Source organism: Rosa chinensis, chromosome 5 (genome assembly GCF_002994745.2).
Source record: "Rosa chinensis cultivar Old Blush chromosome 5, RchiOBHm-V2, whole genome shotgun sequence".
Classification (NCBI taxonomy): domain Eukaryota; kingdom Viridiplantae; phylum Streptophyta; class Magnoliopsida; order Rosales; family Rosaceae; genus Rosa; species Rosa chinensis.
This window is the reverse complement of record NC_037092.1, coordinates 13,992,985-14,008,864: the sequence shown is the minus strand read 5'-3', so window position 1 is coordinate 14,008,864 and position 15,880 is coordinate 13,992,985. Positions and strand designations below refer to the sequence as shown.

The 15,880-nt window shown below is 37.2% G+C and overlaps 3 protein-coding genes across 4 annotated transcripts; 2 read left to right on the top strand and 1 right to left on the bottom strand.

Annotated features, from left to right (window-relative positions):
- Window positions 1-280: 280 nt before the first annotated feature.
- Window positions 281-1,909, top strand: LOC121049152. The gene is made up of 5 exons (XM_040505731.1): window positions 281-384; window positions 491-615; window positions 1,033-1,090; window positions 1,239-1,381; window positions 1,750-1,909. The coding sequence occupies exons 2-5, from the start codon at window positions 554-556 to the stop codon at window positions 1,907-1,909; spliced, it is 423 nt and encodes a 140-aa protein (XP_040361665.1). The 5' UTR covers window positions 281-384; window positions 491-553.
- Window positions 1,910-9,073: 7,164 nt separating this feature from the next.
- Window positions 9,074-12,695, top strand: LOC112202107 (BTB/POZ domain and ankyrin repeat-containing protein NPR1). The gene is made up of 4 exons (XM_024343022.1): window positions 9,074-9,622; window positions 10,124-10,877; window positions 11,421-11,606; window positions 12,151-12,695. Exons 1-4 carry the CDS (start codon window positions 9,074-9,076, stop codon window positions 12,411-12,413), a joined length of 1,752 nt encoding a protein of 583 aa, XP_024198790.1. The 3' UTR covers window positions 12,414-12,695.
- A 468-nt stretch (window positions 12,696-13,163) lies between these two features.
- Window positions 13,164-15,377, bottom strand: LOC112202106 (transcription termination factor MTEF18, mitochondrial). Of its 2 annotated transcripts, XM_024343021.2 has the most exons (2): window positions 15,257-15,374; window positions 13,164-15,041 (listed from the first exon to the last, which is right to left on the bottom strand). In XM_024343021.2, exon 2 carries the CDS (start codon window positions 15,017-15,019, stop codon window positions 13,271-13,273), a length of 1,749 nt encoding a protein of 582 aa, XP_024198789.1. In that variant the 5' UTR covers window positions 15,020-15,041; window positions 15,257-15,374; the 3' UTR covers window positions 13,164-13,270. The 2 variants fall into 2 exon arrangements, with proteins under 2 accessions (XP_024198789.1, XP_024198788.1); XM_024343020.2 differs by having other exon boundaries at window positions 13,164-15,377.
- Window positions 15,378-15,880: the final 503 nt, after the last annotated feature.

Here is a 15,880-nt window from a genome sequence, read left to right as displayed (position 1 = left end):
TATTTCCCTCCATCTTTTCCCTCTACACTTTTCATTTTTATTTTTTTCCATTTCATAACACAGCCTCGAGCCCTCGTTTCTCACGACCCTATCTCATTTCAGTTTCTCTCTCTTCCTTTCGCTCTCTCTTTCTTCACTGGCCTCTCAGTTTTCTCTTCGTCATCGACAATTCGAGATAGCCAAGGAGACCGCCAAGGACTGGGTTAAGCTCACCGTCTAAAACCATCAGGCCAAGGTCTCGGTGGTCCCCTCTACCGCCTCTTTGGGATCTGTGTTTTGCTTGGAGCCGGATCGCAACCGCAAAATGTCAACTACTTCAGATTCGTTTTCTCTACCTTCTTCCTTCACACATCTCTCAGCCAGAGCTTCCTCCTTTCCCTCCAGGTCCATCTCTGCTGTTACTCTTTTCTTCAATCTTGTTTTCGTCGGTTTGTTTTGATTTAATCTTGCTCAGTTATCATCGTTCTGGTAAAATTCTTCTTAATTTCAGATCCAGTTATGATTAGATCTTTTGTAAAGATCCAATATTGGGGCCGCTAAGTTTGTGAAGGAGATGGGGCTCAATTATCGAGCTGCACTTAGCAATATCATCAATTTCAAAAGAGAGGCTTTTGGGTATGTGACTTTTTCTTAGAATCTGAATCTATTTCTGGGTTTTCGTTCTGCCATAGACCCATTACAAAGTTGGAACTGACTCATATTTGATCTCCATTTTTGGTTAATCCACTAGCTCCGTCAGATTTGTTGTCATTCTCGTCCTTATTATTTTTTTTTTGTAAGTTGAATCATGGATTTTTATTCTTGTTGTGCTGTTTTGATTGTCAAATTGAATTTTTTTTCTGTTTTACTGAATATGTTTTCAGAAAGCATGCTTCTCAGTTCTCACTTTCTCAGTCAATATTAGAAGACTCTCTGTAAGTCAAAATAATTGTAACTTGTGCACTTATAGATCAATTATTGACTCCTGCATATCTACTTTTAGCTTGGTGTAAAGCTAAGAAGTTTTGCTAATCATATGTGTTTTTCTACCAGCTTTCAGAGAAGACGCAAGTTGATTGAAGGTTGGGTGGCCAAACCAATATGGAAGCAGGTTGGTGGAAACTCGGAATTATGAGTTGACTGTGAATTGATTATTCCCTGAAAGACTATTGAAAGTAATCCATGTCAAGTATCATAATATGTGACTACTACGATTGGTCATAATTTTTGAACTTCCAGTTTCCTTTATGCATTTTCAGGCTGACCCTCGATTTGTATGGAACAAAAATCTTTTGGATGAACTTATCGAGTTCAAGGTAAGATTTTCCTACTGTAAGGTACGATTAGTTCAAGGTCCAAATTATGTCGTTTCAGTTCCTTTAGTGTACGAGACACTTTACAGGTATGCTCTTCTTCTTTTTTCTCCCTCTTCCTTTTGGTGCTACTGCAACTGTGCTTTTTATTGATGAAAAGGATTTCTATTGCATTTAGTTAAGTCCTTTGGAATATTAAGTAACAGTATCTAGCTTATCTAGATTCTGAACGACATACCTAACTTTTCATTTATTTTTTTTGTTTATTGATCTGTTTCTCACTTGTATGACTGGTTTTCAATTTTGAAACTTTATACTGTAATAGTAGCAATAAGTGATGAACCCTGCTTGGGTTTGTTTATCCAGATCTTTAAGTGTTGCACTATTATCCACCCCGAGCTCTTCTCTCTCTCTCTCCTTTTTTTTTTTTGTTTAAATTATTTATTTTCTCTTGCAGGGGGATCCAGAAACAGATTTCTACAAGTTCTAAAGCTCGTAAGCTTATTGCACTTTCATTCCTAAGGATCAGTTTGGCATACATGGAGTTTAAGAGAATTTATGAGGTTGAATTACTATGCATTTTTCGTAAGCTTATTGCACTTTCATTCCTACAATGAATACTGTTTTTGTCAAGCTAAAATCCTGTATGTCTTTTGCAAATGCTTTAAGCCATACTGTTTCTTTTGTGTAATTGCATTTACTTAATCCAAACAGATTGCCCAACTCAAATTTATATTCCAGTTTTCTGCACCACAGAGTTAAAGATCACAAGTTTTACTGAAGCCCATATCTCCAAATGAAGAACCCTGGTTCTGCATTTGATATTATTTATGAACACTGCAGAGTCATGTTCCGTGGCATTGGTGTTCTGAAGTTTGCTGCTTTGTTAGGTAAAATCCATCGTCAATACTTATAAGTCAGTGTTGCTTTTTATCTCAGAATTGAAGAAAATACCATTATTTGGGAAATAACAGCTAGCTGGTATGTAATATAATAAGAAGAGTTAAAGTACTAAACTTTTATTTACTAAATCAAGTTGGGTTGTGTGATTCGATGTGTTTGTGTGTGTCTGCAAAATCTGTATAGGGTAGTTGCATTTGTTAAAATGTATGTGCATTGTGACAGTAAATCATTTATTTAATTAAAGCAGAAATTTTCACTATATACCTTGAGAGGCTTAAGCAAGTCCCAAAATTTATAAGTTGTATTAGACATGAAGTTTTTTAGGATTTAGTTTGGCTTTCAGTAAGTTGGTGCTCTGTTTTGGCTTTGCTTATGTGTTTGGATTGCTGGTGCAGTACACATAATGGATTGAGAGGTATGTTTGATTTATACTTTTGATTTGCTTTCTGGTGATGATGAAGGTTATACATGTTGGTTTTGTGGTCGTAGTGGAGGACTAGACCTCACATTAATAGTTTTCTTACTTTATTCTCTAGGCAAGCCCAAACTAAACCATTTGATTTGTGCAGAACAAGAACTTTGAATTGATAAAAAAACAAAAATCTATATCAGTATGTGTATTGTGTAGATATGCATTTTAATTGGCTTTTAGTCTTTCTGGATTTGCTTCTGCAATGTCTATCATTTCTTCTGTTTTGCACTTGTGAAAGAATGAAACACTCACTTCTCAATGCATGTTGCAGTTACTATTCTATGTATGGACATTTCAAGAAGCTGGATGAAGAGATTAAAAGGGGAGCTGCATCTTTGGAAGTAGAAGCCCAACTATCTCAGGTTTGCAATTGTCGATCACTTCATATTATAGAATTGATATACGATAAATCAAGAAGCTGCATAAACTATCTGTTAGCCAGAACTTTGACCACTATATTTGAAATTTAGTTTCCAATGTTTTGAGATCAGTTTGAAAGAACTTTAATGAAGTTACCAATAGAGTTAGTTAATTTCAACTATCTAGAATTTGTGCTACAAGTATTTTTCACTTTTGACCTTGATTATGATGACTTCCTTATGTCAATTACTTGTAGTGTTGCTGGAAAGTCACTGGACTTTACTATGTTTTGGTATGCTAATGACTAATTCTGCAATGGTGGTCATTTTCACATGATCCATTGCACAAATGAAGGTTATATTTACAATTTTTTTTTTTGAAATATTGTTCCCTTTTATTTATCTGTTGTCATTAACAATGGAACACACTTCTTTCCAGACACTTTTACATTATGTTCCTGCAGGGAGGGTGGTAGTCTTTGATCTGTTTGCTGAAGTGAAACTGATATGTGAATTGAACTTGTACAGTTAGAGTTTGATTGATTGATGTAATGACTACTGCTACTTGTACATTTTTAATTGTCATTTTGTAAATGAAATTACTTATAACGATAATCTGATTGAAATGTTTCTCTTACATCTAATTTGTCATATGGATATGGTGATACAAATGTGAAATTGGTAAAAATATAATTTTTTTTTTTATTAAAAAAAACCTTATTTACGGCGTGCAAGCTGCGCCTTAAATAGGAACTCAATCACTCTTTTACGGCACACATTATACGCCTTAAATAGAAAGTCTTTTACGGCGTGCAACATGTGCCGTAAATAACATGAGTGACATTTCCGATATCACTTTGACAGCGTTCTTGGATGCACTTTAACGGCGCATTTTAGTGTACCGTAAATGTGGAACGTCTTTTATGGCTCCGGCATTTACAGTCTGCTTCTGTGCGCCGTAAATACCCTTTTACGGCACACATTGTGGGCAGTAAAAGACCATTTTTGGTGTAGTGTCAGCACCGATTTTTTGTTCTTCCTTCTTAGTAGGAAGAGGAAGATTAGCCGGCTTAGTTGAGTTATGTCTTCTATTTAGGAGAGTATGACTATATTCAAGTTGTTCTTATGTGCAGCTTTAAGTTGAGTAATAAATTTCAGTTTTCACCAAAAAAAAAAAACATTTATGAGATCAGTTATGAGTTTGCTCGTTCAGTTGTTCCTCAAATTGGGTGTTATTATCAATATTTATGAATTCAAAACATAGAATTCTAGTAATAGAAAATCCTTAAAAATTGTACTTTGTTTGCATGAGAGAGAGAGAGAAGAAGAAGCATGGAGAAAGACGCCTACTAACTGAAGGATTTTTTTTTTTTTTTTCCAGCTTTATTGTATCAAGGGTAAAATAGGATTGTTAAATGTTCAAAAATTGAAGGAGGTCCAACTACTAATTTTAGAGGTATGAATATAACTTCCCTTTAGAAAATAGAAAAAATAGAAAAGAGTAGGGCTTGTTTGGGGGGGCTTAAAGGTCGGGCCGGGCTTGGCCCTTACGGGCTCAAATGAGCAGGGCCGGGCTTCATTTCCAGGGCCCTTACCCTACCCTATTTGAAAAATGGCCGGACCGACCCGCCCTAATGCAAGGGCAGGTAGGGCTTCGGCCTTACGGGGCGGGCGGGGTTGATGAGTTTAGGGCCTAAGGGCCAAATGATGACCCCTATGTGCAAGCTACTGTACATACTCACATGTATTGGAAATTAAGAGATCTTCAATTTTTAGAGGTCTTGTGCTGCCACAACGCTGGACCTGAACAGCCCTTGTAGCGACATTACGTTTGTATCCCAAAATCTCTAGAATCATTATGCGACTAGCCTACTATCAATTAATTTGTTACGATCGAATCTAGTAATCAATGTTTTTTTTTTTTTTTTTTTTTTATGACAAAGGAGAAATGCATTAAAAACCAACCAACTTACAAAGCAAACTGAAAGCTAAATACAAAGAGCAAACACGCTGCCCAAACAAACAAAGCTGTAAACAAACTAAGTAGGAGCGTGAACTGCTTCAGAAAGGAGGATATGAGACAGACGAAGGAGGCTAAATCAACCAATCAGTCGTGCACTTATTCTTGCGAGCCAACAGGTAACATGGTCTGTAGCCTGATTTGCCAATCTGCTGGACCAAGTCTAGCTGTAGGAATGAATAGCAACTGTCAGCTCTCTTATATGATCAATCAAGGGCATAACAACCCAATCAGAAGATAGAGAAGAATGTCAAAGGAGATTGACAAGTTGAACTGAATCTGATTCGAAGAGGAACTTATCTGCTATAAGCTTTTGAGCAAGATGAACATTCAAGCATGTGGCTAATACTTTTGCATACAAAGGAGTTGGAGCTGAAGTAGAAAGATGACTTCCACCAATTGATAGCTAAATTAAAACCTATTGATTTTCCTTATTCTCCTGTAAATATGTCAATTGCAGTGTAGGAAAATAAGGGTCTCATGCAGAAGATTAAGTTAAACTAAATGCTTCAACAAAAGTCACAAAAACGTGACTGCAGCTCCTACTAAACAACATTCGAAAAACAAACTAAAACCTAACCAAAACAACTCAGAAAAATACAAAAATTTACAAGGATGTACTAGACACACATGGCGTCCAGCACACAAAATTTAGAAATTTTTGGAGTTGATTTACTATATTAAATACATGAAGGAAAATAGAGAACGGGAGGTAAAAAAAAAAACTGATTTGAGAATGGTTGATATCAAGATGATGAAACTAGCTAGGAAGGAAGTATCCACCCCCAACAATCACACACAACACATTGTGTCCAATTTATAACCAATTAATTCGGTTGAAGATGTTCAGGTTGGCTCGGTACTCTTGAACACAACCTATTACCCTTTCTTACTTTGTACGCTAGGCAGGAAGTGCTCTACACCTACACTATTCCCAAGCAATGCAACCTAAAGGTACGTTTATTAGATTATACATGCAGCGATCATTATGTTTGAAAAGAGTTTGAGCAATCACTAGGCATAGCAAATAACTTAGCGCCTCGCTAGGGTTTTGTTTACTTGCTAGTGAGAACTACCAATTACTTCTCTAGACAATTTGAGGAATCCAACTATTGATCCAGGCATCAAACAATCAAAGTATTAGAACCCTGGCATGCATACTAAGTAAGCCTCCAAAGCACACACACATAGAATTCATCAATGAGAAAACAGTAAACAAAACCTTAACTTCATTAATTGGAAAACAGATTGAATGTCAAAGCATGTTATGAATCATGTCTAAGGGCCTCAACTGCCCCTTAACTACTGAAAAATTAGTCACACATAGTTGGAATCAAAAACACAAAATAAAAATATGGGAGGAAGAGAGAGAGCCAGCTGTTGCATATGGATATCCTTATATATGCTTAGAGGTTGCCTTCATCTTTCTTGTTGTGTAGGAAATCCAAAACCTAAAAGAATTAAGGTTAGCGTGCTTAGGTGGAATTTTCCTATTGGCTCTTGATTTGATGACTCATTTCAACCATTCACGTCTTGTCATTTGTATCTATTAAGTGGGAATATAAAACGCAAACTCGTCCTCGGACTTCTCAGTGTGATTTGGGCTTCAAAACATAAATTTTCGTCCAACCTCAGATTCACGTGCAGCCTAACCTTCTCGCACTAAATTGGCCAAAACTTCTTCTAGAAAAATAATATTGATGAACCGTAAAAAGATATGGAAACTAGACATGTGAGGCTTTCCATCAATATAAAGATCAACATCTAATTCATTCTGAGCTGGTCTCAGTGATCTCTCGAAGTTGATTGATCTACACAGGCAGATTTGCCAATTTGCCTTTCAATCCCTCTTTTGCTTCTTTTCTTCTTCTTTGCTCCAAGATAACCCATAAAACAAATAAACAAAGTAAAGAACTAGAAAATACACTAAACTAACAAAGAAAGTATAAAGATCAATGTTATAAACATCGCATAATTATGCTCCTATCACCAACCACAACTCCATCACAGTTTCGAGCAGTAGCCGCCACACCAACTTAGTAGAAGACATATGATAGGAAGGTCAAATGCATGAACAAGTGGAGACAATCATTTTTCATTTCTATCCAATTCATAAATGACTCAAAAACTTGTTGTGACTTTCCTATTGAGGTGTCAATGGTTGGAGTCATATACATTTAGTAATGAAAAGTGTATTAGAACGTTAGATGAAATATCCTAGGTTGAATATCTTAAAAAAAAAAAAAAAAAGCGAATGAGTAAAGATCATTATTTATTAATTTTATTTTTTGACGATTTTAATGAGATTTAGTCATCACTATCTGATACGATTTGATGGTCAAATAATACAATGGCGGTTTTATATATGAGAGCAACTGCTATACATTTCTATTCAATATTTTAATTATCTGAAAATTATTTGCAACTTCTTATTAATTTTCACAAAGAATCTTTTCAATGAGAGTCATCGGATAGATAGACGCTTGTAGTCAAAAGTGTTATAGACAAAAGATTATGTCCCCTCAGTTATTGCTTTCAAAACGGAATCGGACAATTCCAATTTAACGGAATGAAGAAAATATGTGCTCATAGCTCACAAGTTAAAGCAAAAAGAAGAAAGATTTACATCCGGCGGTAATAGCATAATCCGAATATAAATCACAACTTTCCATATATATATAAATCAAATCGGTTCTTTTACAAAGAAAATTTAATGAAATCCCTGTTCATAATTCACCACTAAACATTAAACATTAAGTAATCCACTTGATCTCGCTCCATATAAGTTTCCTTCCTCAAACAGAAAAATCTCTGCTTGGTGTGCTTACTGAGAAACAACTCCACCTCATGAGTGACATATTTTGCTCCTTAATTATAACTCACTGGTTTTGGACGTGTGTGACCAAATAACAACTCCATCCTTGTACTTTTCCGCGCTCTCTCTTTCTCACGCAATTTCCAACGTAGTAGTCATGACGCCCTGTTGGCCCTGCAGCCGAACTGAAGATGGCTTCCGCCACAAAAGACTTCTATTATTTTTATTTTCACACCCATCTGCTGTGACGCCATTGTGTACGTCATCACACCCCAGCTGGGATCGCTGATGCCATCCTCATCGTCACCAAAGCGACTTCATCCCCTAACGAAATTACTCTCTTTCTTCTTCTTCTTCTACTTCCTCTCTCTCTCACAGCTTTCTCTCTCTTTGTCTGGCAACAAAATAAATAATAAAACTCTGATCTTTGTGTGTGTGTGTGTCTCTCTCTCTCTCTGTACCTTTGAAAGCGAAAAATGAAGCTTCTGGAGGCCATTGGGTCGGTCATCCTTTTGCCTCTCAATTATCTTACGATTGAAGCTTCCTTTGCTTCTGGGAAAGTTTGTGTTTTTGTCACTTAATGTTGTGAAGGTTTGTCCTTTTCCGTTTCTACACTGTGTTTCTGATTCTGGGCATTGAAATTCAACTGGGATTTGACAGGAAACTAACTGCTTTTTGTGCAAGTATAAGTTTTTTATTTTTTATTTATTTATATACAAGCTTTCTTAAGAGAAATTAGATCTTACCAAACATTTTACTTGGTGCTAATTCAGTGAGTGAAGTGTGTAGGCATTTGGTAGATAACATTTTATTGGAAGACTGTTCTTGGTTGATCCCAATTTGAGATAGTTGGTCTTGCTATCTTGCTCTAATTTGTATGTTAAAAGGTAACCCAAAACTTGAAAGATGGTTTTGTTTCTCTTGAGTGTTGAAAGTTTGTTAATTTCCAGTTTGCATCACATTAGATCATCCCCTTTGTTTAAGTTTTGAGTGCTCTGTTTTTCTCTGAGTATTGCACTGCTTTTTCTTTCTAATAAACACTTTTACTTGGAGAGTTTTTACTATATTGAATCAGCAAGATCATAGTGACTTGAGGGTTATATCTGAAGTTCTTAGAATCAATAGATTTTTGGGGTCTGGCCATTCAAGGGAACTAGTTGATGCACTCAGTTGATGCATCCTAGGCTCCAGCTTTAGGTCTAAAGTAGATTAATGGCCAATTCAGCTGAGCCATCATCTTCTTTGAGCTTCACTTCACCTTCCCATATATCAAATGGTTCAATCAGCCACAACTTATCATCCTTTGAAGCCCTGCCTAGTCTTGAAGTCATCAGTTTGACCAAGCTTAGCCTTAGTTTGGACCAGCTCTTGGGTGATTCTGGCTGTGATTATTGTGATGCTGAAATCATAGTTGAGGGAGAATCTGTTGGTGTTCACCGATGTATATTAGCTTCTAGGAGTAAGTTTTTTTGCAAACTATTCAAGCAAGAAAAGGGGTCTTCTGAGAAGGAGGGCAAACCGAGCAAACCAAAGTATAGTATGAAGGATTTGCTCCCTTATGGTGACATTGGATATGAAGCATTTTCGGTTTTCTTGAGCTACGTGTATACTGGAAAGCTGAAGCCTTCTCCCGTGGAGGTGTCAACTTGCGTGCACAATGTATGCGCCCATGACTCATGTAGACCTGCAATCAATTTTGCTGTGGAATTGATGTATGCCTCTTCCATTTTCCAAATGCCAGATCTGGTTTCAATATTCGAGGTTGGTATTCTGTTATTTTGTGATTCTGGTTGAGATTTTTATCACTATTAGCAATCAGTAAACTGTACAAGTTCATTGATCTCTGGAGAGATAGTAAAAGTTGCCTTTTAAATGAGTTTACCCAAAAAAATTAACTCATACAAAATCTATCTATCTCTTTGTAAAGTAATACTAATGAATAGAAATTGAGATTCACTTTGGAATGGCATCATTTAAAAATAAAAGCTCTATTCTTAAACTGTTAAACTTACAGTGGCAGAAGGTCGTTGTGAGGGGCGTGGAGGCATATGATTAACCACATAGACTTTCCAATAGGCTATCTATTCTTAGCATGTAAAAAGAGTGCCAATAGGCTATCTTCTCTTACTGTGAATTTATAACTTCAGTAGTACTTTTTCATCACTGCTATTTAATTCGTTCATAAAAGTTAAAGATAAATTATTTGTTCAGTTAAAAAGAAAAATGGAAACTGTTCTAATTGGGTTGTGTATGTATTTGCAGCGACGCCTTCTTAATTTTGTTGGGAAAGCTCTGGCAGAAGATGTTATCCCAATCCTTTTGGTTGCTTTCCACTGTCAGTTGAGCGAGCTTCTCACTCATTCTATAGAGAGAGTGGCACGATCAGATCTTGATAGCATCTGTATTGACAAGGAACTTCCGTATGAGGTTGTAGAGAAAATTAATTTGCTCCGTCATGATTCTCAACATGATGGTGGACTGAACACGCCGCCTGTGGACCCCTTGCGTGAAAAAAGAATCAGGCGAATACATAAGGCATTGGACTCAGATGATGTTGAACTTGTGAAACTTCTTTTATCTGAGTCGAATATAACCTTAGATGAGGCCCATGCTCTCCACTACGCTGCAGCTTACTGTGATCCTAAGATTGTTACTGAAGTTCTTGCCTTGGGTCTGGCTGATGTTAACCTTCGGAATTCTCGGGGTTATACCGTGCTTCACATTGCTGTGATGCGCAAAGAGCCATCAATTGTAGTATTGCTTCTTAGTAAAGGAGCTCGTGCATCAGAGCTGACATCAGATGGTCAGAGTGCGGTTAGTATTTGCCGGCGGTTGACAAGGGCAAAGGATTATCATTCAAAAACAGGGAAGGGGCAAGAAACGAACAAGGATCGAATTTGCATTGATGTTCTAGAGAGAGAAATGCGGAGGAATCCAATGGCGGGAAATGCATCTATGTCTTCCCAAACAATGGCTGATGATCTGCACATGAAATTGCTGTACCTGGAGAACAGAGGTAAGGCTTCTTAGACATTTTCTCAATTTGGTTAGTGAAGGGCATCATAATGGTAGGTCATAATCAGTAGCTTTTTCTCAGAAATTTCTTGGTCTTTTGGTTAATTCTTTCAAAAGAAAACAAATTTTTTGCTTCGAGGTCTTATATCACGTAGCTTTTTATTTGAACTTTAATATGTTGTTGGTAATCACTCTCTTGTTACAGTTTTATAGTGAAGAAACCAGTAAATTGGAGATTATATCTTTGTGTATGATTTTTGTGTGTGGTGTACATTATTTTTTGTTGCTTATTTATTATGGCTTATGTCAAGGAGCGGTTGACCCAAAACAAATAGCTCTTACCCAGGCTATTAGATTCTGTTTTCTTCTAGTTCTCATTACTCTCTTTGTAGGTGCAGATGTGCAGTCCTCTTATATCACATTGGTCATACGTCAACTATCATTTCATTGTTGCTTCTTTTGATTGATTTTGTGTGCGTCTGAATCTCTTATATGACACCTTTTGCTTTATTGGATAAGGCCTGACTTGCATTATTTATTGCAGTGGCTTTTGCCCGTTTGTTCTTCCCTAGTGAAGCCAAGCTAGCCATGGTCGTTGCTCAATCCGAGACAACGTCTGAGTTGCCATCAAAAGGCTCAAGTGGGAACTTGATGGAGGTTGATTTAAACGAGACCCCCACTGTGCAGAAGAAAAGACTCCATTCTAGGTTGGAATCCCTTATGAAAACAGGTAATTACATACTTTTAGTGTCTGAATACACAGTAAGTGCTTTTCTACAACCTGGTAATTTGTTTGTTCAAGCTTAGTCATGCCTTCGCAGAAGAAGAGTTTGATATAGCTTGTAAAACTAATACACAATCAAGTGTTCACATCCCTTAACCCAGCTTTTGAAGAAACGTTGAAATCCCTCCTCCCTCCCTCTCCCATTTTCTGTAGAAGATCATTATTTTTGTGTTGTTGTTCTATTATCCTTTCATTTTACTGTATTCATCATATGACCAATTGGGTACCCTTTTTGCCAATAGTACGTTGTCCTCGTACACTGAAAAGTAAGCCCTGACTTCTCAGGAGGAAGCATCAATGTAGGAAGGATATATATTGTTTTAGTTAGGTGTGACTTTTAGCATTTACAATCTGCCTGTTAAAAGCACTTGCGTTATCATAGTTATAATTATCTTCGAAGCCTCATGATTTCAAGCATTTAGTCTGCTAGGCAAAAACATTTTCTCTGTCATAGTTGTACTTCTTACTTGAGCCTTTTTGTTGGTGGCAGTCAACATGGGTAGATGCTATTTCCCCCATTGCTCAGAAGTCCTGGATAAGTTTATGGAGGATGACCTACCTGATTTGTTTTTCCTTGAGACGGGCACCCCTGACGAGCAGAAAATAAAGAGGATGCGTTTCATGGAGCTCAAGGACGAAGTCCATAAGGCATTTAGCAAGGACAAAGCCGAACTCAACCTCTCTGGGTTGACTTCCTCATCATCCACCTCGTCTCCAAAAAAAGTTGGTGTAAATCACAAGACTAGGAAATAGTGTAGGGCAAGTAAATTGTATCTAATAAGCCTTGCAATTACGAGTAAATCTTTTTAAAGTTACTTACGAGCAACTAGTGTTGCTCCCGTCTGTAAAATCTCAGCAGATGCAAATTGCCCTGTTAACTACTTCTACAAACTAGCAAGTGCCTAGTTGTCCTAATTCTGTCCTGTAGCAGATGATTCTGAGTAGTTGGCATATTGATCAGTGAAAATTAGTTTTGCCTATCTCGTCTGTCCATTTGATACTCATACATAATCAATTTGAGCTCTTGAAAGCAAATGCTATGGCTTTGTATTCATAATAATATTAAGAGAATCCTTTTCACATCACTGCCTTTGTTTTCACTTTGGCCCAATGCAGGCGGCCTTTTCAACTGGAATGAAGGGGAAGTGAACATGATTTCTCATACTTGTTGGAAATTATCACAAGCCTAAACAGCTTGTGCTGGCAAATATGGGATTTATCGCAAATGAAATCTTAGACCAGAAAAGATCCATGTAGACTACATGGTCGTAGACTACATGGTCCAAGACCAATTATGTCCAACTCCGAACTTGTAAATTAGATCCTGTTATTTTTTTTATTTCTTTTGACATGTGTACTTGAATAACCAGAAACAAGGGGAGAATGTGGGAGAGACTCTAACAGATAAGAGGTATGAGATCCAACTAAATGGAGCGAAGATAAGGCATATGCTGAAGGGTGAAAAAAAAGATCACCACCATATAAAGCAGAACATGAGCAGAATTTAACATGATTGAATTTGTATAGAAGTATGAACGAATCAGCAATGCCTGTTTCTCATATAAGCTGGTATAATGACCCAGAAAAGTAAAATAAAAGTTACAAGGATCCTACTGGGCGCTTAGCTTTTTTTGGTTCTTTAAACTTTCCCACATGGCTGGACCTTCAGGATGGATGTCTACATAGTATCTTGCAAATCGTGCATCTGAGCATGCCAGAAGAGTACTCAAAGACAACGTAGGCTTTGCTGCACGTTTCTCCCTAAGCCACATATACATTGAGAATCTAAGGTTAATCCTGTCCATGTCATAACATAAATATGCTGGGAATGCCTCTAATGATTCCAGTGGATAACCTAAACAGTTTGTTAGGCAACTTATCTTCTTCACAATCACGTCTTTACTCTGGTTAAGAACCATTGGTGCTTGTTTGATAATGTTCATCACAACATTGCAGTCTAAGCCAGCTTCTACCAGACAATCGAACCTCTCCTGTAACTGGTCGCCTCTACCTCTAAACTTCTTTAAAGCTTTCATCATCTCCTCTGAGTTTTCGGCATAACCCAATCTCAACAAGAATGATGTTTTCTCGAGGTGATTACAAGGAACTCGAGATACTACTTGCTTGCTAGCTGAAGCTTTAGATTTTGAAGCCAATCTCAACACCTTGCTTGGGTCTTCTCTAATAATTTGCAGCAGGCCATCTCTCCCAACCTTTAATTCTCTACATACAGTATTGGGTCTTTTCAGACGAGACGAACTCAGAAATTCCATGTCATTGGCTACAACATCTGCAATCTCATCTGTAGCCATTCCTACCTCAATCAAATAATCTATTGCCTGCAAAAGATATCTTGTGCACTTAACTGACAAGACCTGTGGATATTGCATAAACAACGAATAAACCTCATTCATCTCGAGACCCAATTTGAGTAAACGGCCAAACAACACATAGACATTCTTCCCAGAACCTTCTAACAGTAATGCAGGATTTCTTTCAAACAAACTACACATCTGCTCCTTCGTATAACCAACATGATCAAGAAAATCCATTGTATCAAGCATTCTGTTCCAGTTATACGTGCTGTTATCTGATGCATACCCACCAATCCAATCCATTCCAAGGCCTAAACACTTCAGTTTTTCAAGAAACTTCACGAATTCATTGTTGACACCACCTATCAAAAGCAACGGGCAACAACTAACAAGCTTAACAACTGTGCCTTTGCTTAACCCCAAATACTCGTAAGCTTGAAGCTTTGAAGCCAGCACTCCATAGTCATATCCAAATATCTCTCTTGCCTCCTTATACATCCTACCAATGTTACTCCTGGGTATTCCATAGTCACATAAAGCTTGAAAGTTCTCAAACATAACAGGATCATCACTCAGATACATCAAGTGTCTTGGTAGAAACAATGGGAGCTCCGATGGGCTCAAACCCAAGCTCTCAAAGAACGGCTCAAACTCATTAATCGGATTGTAGCGAAGGAACCTGCTCAGAGTCCTCGCAACCTCTTTCTCACTATCAATCTTGGAGAGCAAATTTTCAAGAAACTTTGGGGAGTTCTTGCTAATATGCTCTGCATCAGTGAAGCCGAAGCTTCGGGTACAATGCAGGTAATCGAAAAGGGCCTCCTGACCCTCATTTCTAGCAGTTCTAGAAACCCGGTTAGCAAAAGGAGAAGTGGTGACCACTTGAGTTGAATCAGAAAGAGAGGCCTTTGGATGATGGGTAAGCCTAGAACTCGAAAAGCGTCGAAAATCAATGCAAACGAAAGATGGGTTTTGCATACAAGTGGTTCTTTCATGAACAACAGGTTTTGCATAGAGGACCAGATTGTTGAGCTGCGCAATCATTTTGGATACCCTTTTGTGGATTCTATTCATAAACATGAAAAAGGGTTGGAAACAGAGAGAAGAAGATTCATAGGGGCTCGGAGGAGACCATGATCTATTGTAAGAAATGCACAGGAGCTATAAATTTCTAATAGAGAAAGAAATGGAGAGATTGGATTTCTGGGCACAGAAGGTTTTCAGAATCAAGTGCATTTTTGCATGAGTAGTTGAATTGAAAGAGGTTCGATTGAGAATTACCTTGGGGTTTATGTCTGCGTGTGAGATCTTCAGACTTAATCAGAGTGCAGAACTCCTGTTTTGCCAAAACCCTACAATGGATTTTAGGGGGTTTTAGCCGCTCCATTTTTTATTTAAGGCTTTCTTCCTCTTCCTTTTTTTTTTTTAAGACAAATTTATTGCATTATAATAATACTAAATACCAAAAAGGCCACACAAAAAGATTAAAAAATTAAATTAAATTAAAAATTGAAAATGAGCTTGGGCTACCCAAGTAGTGGGTACAGGGGGAGACAGGAGAGGGAGATTGAAAATTGAGTTAGAATTAAGATACGTTAGAAATTCGATTCCGTTCTAATTTTAATATAAAAAAAAATGTGAAAGCTTTAAGCATGTTTTTTTTTAACAAAGAAGATACTGTATTGATCAAATACGATTAGAATCGTACAAAAGGGCATTCAGAATGAAGTCTGGAGCATGAGTCTGCAAGTATTTAATAAATTTATTACAATTTCATCGAATAAATCTCCATACAAACTCAAAAACATTAAAAAATATATATTTCATTAACAATAGCGCACTCCTCTGCTCCTCTTTTAGACCACTTCAATCAATTGTAGAAAGTGCATTGATAATACTTTAAGC